This window comes from Mangifera indica, chromosome 13 (assembly GCF_011075055.1).
Source record: "Mangifera indica cultivar Alphonso chromosome 13, CATAS_Mindica_2.1, whole genome shotgun sequence".
NCBI lineage: Eukaryota > Viridiplantae > Streptophyta > Magnoliopsida > Sapindales > Anacardiaceae > Mangifera > Mangifera indica.
In genome coordinates this window covers 2,290,130-2,296,901 of record NC_058149.1, presented here as the reverse complement: position 1 = coordinate 2,296,901, position 6,772 = coordinate 2,290,130, and the positions used below count along the sequence as shown (strand labels likewise).

Sequence of the window (6,772 nt, the reverse complement as noted above, 5' to 3'; positions counted from 1 at the left end):
AATGAATATATATTTAATGTATATTATCATATAATTAGAGTATTTTAAATTAAAATAAAATAATATTCAATTATATGATAATACACATAAATATAAATTTATTTAGAATAATATTATATGTATTAATTTTAAGTATACAAATAAGTACATATTTATATGTATTATTATGTGATTAAATATTATTTTATCTTTAATTTAAAATTATTTAATAATATAATAATATATAAAAAATATTTATTTATTTATATATTTAAAATAAATATATATAATTTTATTGATTGATTTATATATATATAAAATAAATATATGTATTATTAGAAAAACAAATATATATATATATATATATTAAAAAGAATTGGGAAGAAATAAATGTAGCCACGCGCCAAAGGAACAGAGTGAAAGAAAGTTGTTGTCGTTCCATGATTTCATGAGAGAGGAAAGAAAGAATAAAAAAGAAAGGGGTTCCCATCTCAGAAGAAAACAAAACAAATGAAAGAAAGAAAGAGAGAGGTTTTTTTATTTTATTATAAAAAAGTAGTCAATATATGGTCATAAAAAGAGATTGAACATGATAAATGTACAAGATAAAGTTAAGTCATCTTCCTCTTCTCTTACTACTCAACTCAATCCCCCTTTTCTTCTTTCTCAATCAAACCCCTAAAACTTCCTTTCTCTCACTCCCTTATCTCTAAATACATACAATATATATATATATACATAAATTAGAATTAGATTCGATTAGAACTAATTTTATTACAAACCCTCGGAAAAAAAACTGCTTTAATTTTCTCTTTTATCATAAGATCATCCCATCAAGGTATATCGTTGATATGGATGGTTTTGAATCAAATTATTTGTTTTCAGTGATCAAATTATTTTTTAATCTAATTAAATTTAAGTCGACTGAATTAAAAAATTTTGGATCCGATATTCAAACCAGTATACCACTATTCAATACCGTATATGTTTGGGTGCCCCACGCGGGCAGAGAAGTAGAGGTTGCTTGCTTTGCATTGCATTGCACTGCATTTTTCATCTCTTTCTTTCTCTCTCAGTGTTCAGAAAGCATTTTACAGAAATCCTTGCAACTCATTGTACAGTGTGTGTATATATATATATTAAAAATACTTCCAACTCCTCAAATTTCCATAAATTCTTTCTCTTTCTTCAGAGCACTATATAAATATATAAACAAATTACAAAACATACACTTTTCATTCCCATCTGCTCCTTAACTACTTTTACAGGTTCTCTCTTTCTTACTACTGTAATATTTGAAAAAAAGTTGAACCAGTAACCACTTCTTTTTATATATATCTATCCCTCTCTATATATACTTGGTTTTCTTTTAGCTTTCTTTATTTTGGATATTCAATCACTGAGATAGAGCAAGAAAGATAGAATGAGTGGAAGAAATGGAGAGACTTTGCATGAATTTTAAAGGGATCTCTATTTACTGATTTTTTTTGTCTGTGTTTGGGTTATAATTTTCTTTTTTTGATTCAGATTATATAGAAAGGAGGAATTTTTATTGTTATATTGAGGCAAATGAGAACTGGGTTGAGTACGATCCAACAGACGTTGACGCCGGAGGCGGCGAGTGTGTTGAACCATTCTATAGCGGAAGCTGGTCGCCGGAACCACGGCCAAACGACCCCGCTTCATGTGGCGGCGACCCTTTTGGCAGCTCCATCTGGGTTCTTAAGACAAGCGTGTATAAAGTCTCATCCCAATTCGTCTCATCCCCTTCAGTGCCGGGCTTTGGAGCTCTGTTTTAGCGTGGCCTTGGATCGTCTCCCCACCGCGCAGAACATCAGCCCTGGCCTCGACCCTCCAATTTCCAATGCTTTAATGGCCGCTCTCAAACGGGCACAAGCCCATCAACGCCGTGGATGTCCCGAGCAACAACAGCAGCCGCTTTTAGCAGTGAAAGTTGAGCTTGAACAGCTTATAATTTCCATTCTCGATGACCCCAGTGTGAGTAGAGTGATGCGTGAAGCTAGCTTTTCAAGTCCGGCGGTTAAGGCCACTATTGAACAATCCTTAAATTCAACCCCTTGTTCGGTTTCGGTTTCGAATTCAAGCTCAATTGGGTTGGGATTTAGGCCTAATCTTAATAGAAATTTATATGTCAATCCGCGGTTGCAGCAAGGTGCCGGAGGAGGAGTACAATCCGGGCAGCAAAGAGGGGAAGAAGTGAAGAGAGTAATGGATATATTGATGAGAAGTAAGAAAAAGAATCCAGTTTTGGTGGGGGAATCGGAGCCGGAGATGATTGTAAAAGAATTGTTGATAAAGATTGAGAGTAACGAATTAGATGGGGTGTTGAAGAATGTTGAGGTGATTCGTTTGGGGAAAGATTTCAGTTTCGAGAAGGGCGATATTGTGGCGAAGTTGAGAGAATTGAGTGGGTTAATTGAGAGCAAGATGATTGGAAATGGAGGGGTGATTGTGGATATGGGTGACTTGAAATGGCTGGTGGAGCAACAGCTGGGTTTTGGGGTGTCGAATTTGGGTGCAGTGCAGCACCAGCAAGCGGTGGCAGAGGCGGTGGCGGAGATGGGGAAGATGATGCTAAGATTCAGCGGTGGTGGCGGCGGAGGGAGGTTGTGGTTGATTGGAACAGCTACTTGTGAAACATATTTAAGGTGTCAAGTTTATCATCCTTCAATGGAAAATGATTGGGATCTGCAAGCTGTTCCTATTGCTGCCAAAGCAGCTCCAGGGATGTTCCCCAGGTATACATTTTTTGGGTTCTTTTGACCAAAATTTCAATAATTTTAGATTAAATCTGTTTATAGAATCCATGATTTAGAGTTTATATTTATAGATTTTATTCCTAGGGAAGTCCTTTTCTTGAGAAACTTGCAATTTTGAAGTTGACTTTTGTGTTTAGATATAGAATCCTAATGTTTTTGTTTAATTTGGTAATCTATTTACTTTCTTTTTTGAAAAGGATTGGGAACAATGGGAATGGAATTCTAAGTAGCTCTGTCGGGTCTTTGTCGCCGTTCAAGGGCTTTCCAGCTGCTACAACAAGGCGGGTCTCGGAGAACATGGATCCTGTTCGGAGAATGAGCTGTTGCCCACAATGTATGCAGAATTATGAGCAGGAACTGGCAAAATTAGCCGAAAAATCCTCTTCGGAAGTTAAATCAGAAGCAGCAAGGCCATCGCTGCCACAGTGGTTGCACAACGCAAAAGCTCATGATGATGCTAAAACTGTCGATCAAACACTGGTAAGTTTAAATCAGACTGATCACTTTGTTTTGCTTAATGTTTTGTCTTTTGACTTAAAGGACTTTATTACTTTTAGATTTATAGGTCATTCGATTCTGTATTGTTGTCGTTTTTATAGGCTAAAGATCAAGATTTGATCTGGAAGCAAAAAAGCCAAGAACTGCAGAAGAAATGGAATGAAACATGCTTGCATCTTCATCCTAACTTCCATCAACCCGGTTTTGGTATGGAGAGAATCGCACCAGCCCCGCCCCCAATGACAGGCTTATACAATCCAAGCCTACTCACACGCCAACCTTTCCAACCAAAGTTACAACTGAATAGGAATCTCGGAGATGCACTACAATTGAACACAAATCTGGTCTCTGGCCATCAATCTGATCGTTTAGTTTCTCCTCCAGGTAGCCCTGTGAGGACGGATCTTGTTCTTGGTCGATCAAGGGAAAGCACGCCAGAGAAAATCCATAAAGAACGTGTCAAAGACTTCTTAGGCTGCATATCTTCGGAACCACAGAGTAAGTGCCATGAATTGCAGAGTGACAACCTTCCGGACGCAGCAGATGCTGTCTCGTTCAAAATGCTTGCCAAAGGTCTGGCGGAGAAAGTATGGTGGCAAAAAGAAGCAGCTACCGCTGTTGCTACAACTGTCACTCAGTGTAAATTGGGAAATGGAAAGAGCAGAGGTGCTGGATCAAGGGGAGACATGTGGCTGTTGTTTACTGGTCCTGACAGAGTTGGCAAGAAGAAGATGGCATCAGCTCTATCAGAGCTGGTATGCAGTGCCAGTCCGATAATGATCTCTCTTGGTTCAAGACGGGATGATGGAGACTCTGATGTTAGAGTTCGAGGTAAAACAACTTTAGATAGAATTGGAGAGGCAGTGAAGAGACACCCATTTTCTGTGATCTTGCTGGAAGACATTGATGAAGCAGAAATGCTTCTTCGAGGAAGCATAAAACGCGCAATGGAGAGGGGCCGACTTATTGATTCCCATGGCCGTGAGATCAATCTAGGGAAAGTTATTTTCATTCTCACTGCAAATTGGTTGCCGGATTCTCTGAAATTCTTGTCCCATGGCATTACCCTCGACGAAAAGAAGCTAGCCAGTTTAGCAAGCGGAGGTTGGCAATTAAGGCTATCCCTCTGGGATAAAACAGTAAAACGCCGACCCAGTTGGCTTCACAATGAAGAAAGATCAACAAAAACAAGAAAGGAAACTGGTCTTGGTCTATCATTTGATCTGAATCAGGCTGCTGATGTTGGAGATGATAAAGCAGACGGATCACACAATTCAAGCGACCTCACAATTGATCACGAAGAAGAACATGGCCTTAATAACAGACTATTATTATCACCCTCAACCTCGCCAGCATCTCATGACCTCCTTGACACAGTAGACAGTGCCATTGTCTTCAAACCCGTGGATTTCAGCCCCATCAGACGCAACATTACAAACTCAATCACAAAGAAGTTCTCTGCCATCATTGGCAGCGGTGTTTCACTCGAAATCCTTGACGAAGCTCTCGAAAAAATTGTTGGCGGTATATGGTTTGGCAGAACAGGTTTAGAAGAATGGTTAGACAAAGTCTTGATCCCTAGCTTGCACCAACTGAAATCAAGGTTGCCCACCAATGCTGGAATGATAGATGAATCTATGGTCGTTCGGCTTGAAACTGACAACAACTCTGGCATCCGAAGCCTCGGAGATTTGCTGCCGAGTGGTATCAAAGTGGTGGCAGAAGGATTGTGATGGTGATGAAAGGGATGTTTTGGGTTAGGCATGTAAATATGGGCAACTGTATTTGGCGGGAAGTGTAAAACAGTTGGGGGTAAAGAGTAAAAAACAGTTAGGAGAGGGAGACATTGATAGAGTACCTTTAGGATCCAGTTAGACCATGTCTCACCTTTTTTTTATTGTTATTATTATCATTATCATTATTTTATTTCTTTATATAAAGAAATTATAGTATTTTATGTAGATGTTTATTAAAAAATGCATGGACCATTTTCAATTAAAATGAGGTATTCCCCTCTCTGTATTCAAACTTATGAGTCCTGACAATTGGTATTAGTATTTTAGAGACATCAATATTAAGAGGTATTAAAGTTATTTTTTTTTATTAAAATGGTCTAATTTTGGTTTTATTTTTATTGAGACTCGTAGATTTTTCTATTAAAGAAATTGAGTTCTTAGATCTTCTAATTAAATTAATTAAATTTTCAAACTTTCTTAAAGAAAGAATTAAATTTCTAGAATTTATTATCAATGGTATCGAACAAACATAATTAGAATTATTTATTTTATTTTGAAAGCAATGTGATTAGTTTGCTATCTTCAATAGGGAATAGTAAAGTTTAATCTATTCAACAGAAAAATATGGAAGTGTGATTATTTCAATACAGAAAAATATGAAAGTGTGATTATTTCAATATAAAATATGCGTAAGTTTGATCTTTTTAATAAGAAAATTCAAAGATTTTGCCATTTTAGATAAAATTCAAAATTCAGTTTCCTCATATATGTTGTTATTTTATATACTTAATAATTTACCAATGACTTTTATATGATTGATATGATAATTTATTGAATAAATTATTTTAATAATATTATTATTTACCATGTTTCGAAATTAAGGTTTTGAAGATCGAATATGAAATCTAAATCTATTTCAATAAGTTGATATCATTGTATAGAGAAAATTTTTAAAAGGCTAAATGATTGATTTACACCCAAGGTTTGATGTAAATATAACTTTTTATCTATTAACTATTAAAAATCTAAACTCCTACCTATTTGTTTAATTTCACTGTTATTATTAAGGATAAAATTATTATATAAAAATTTTACTTAAACTTATATATTTTATAATCCCTAAGTTTTCAAATTTTTATTTTTACCCCCTAAACTCATATTTTTCAGGTTTAAAAACTCACTTTTTCTCCCACAGTCGAGGGTTAAAAACTTTTTCCCATATACACTACCCCCTAATGTCTTAGAATGTTACAATTGAATCCAACTTCCTTTCTCCTTCTCTCTAGTGACGATTCATTGGAGACGACGCCCGAATCTCTTCCTCCTTTCTTTTCTCTCCCTCCCTTTTCTATTGGACCGTTTTCATGGGAAACAAAAATAAATCATCTTTGTCTTAGATCTCCAACAAAGACAACCAAAGAGGGAAGACCAGACAACTAGAAAGGCAGGAGGGAGAGAGCCGATAACCAGTGACATGTGGTTGGTTTTCGGAGATGAAGATCTGTAAATAAAAGTTGAATGGGGTTAAACTGAGATTTTTTAAAACACTAGCGGGTGCCTATTTATGACAAAAAGATAAGAGTTTTGCAACCCTAGATTTAGGGGAAAAAAGTCAGTTTTTAAACTTAGAAAATATGAGATTAGAAGGTAAAAGTAAAAATTTAAAAACTTGAGGGTAATTCAAAATATGAATTGAAATACAATTTTTAAATAACGATTTTACCTCTGACAATAATAGTGAAATTAACAGATTGATGGATATTTAAATTTTTAATAATT

General features: G+C 35.7%; 1 protein-coding gene across 2 annotated transcripts; it reads left to right on the top strand.

The window, feature by feature from the left end:
* The first annotated feature begins 799 nt into the window (after window positions 1–799).
* On the top strand, window positions 800–5,218 carry LOC123194692 (protein SUPPRESSOR OF MAX2 1-like). Of its 2 annotated transcripts, none has more exons than XM_044608048.1 (4): window positions 800–817; window positions 1,507–2,738; window positions 2,957–3,239; window positions 3,359–5,218. In XM_044608048.1, the coding sequence occupies exons 2-4, from the start codon at window positions 1,549–1,551 to the stop codon at window positions 4,988–4,990; spliced, it is 3,105 nt and encodes a 1,034-aa protein (XP_044463983.1). In that variant the 5' UTR covers window positions 800–817; window positions 1,507–1,548; the 3' UTR covers window positions 4,991–5,218. The 2 variants fall into 2 exon arrangements, with proteins under 2 accessions (XP_044463983.1, XP_044463982.1); XM_044608047.1 differs by lacking the exon at window positions 800–817 and adding an exon at window positions 1,093–1,247.
* The last annotated feature ends 1,554 nt before the right edge of the window (window positions 5,219–6,772 follow it).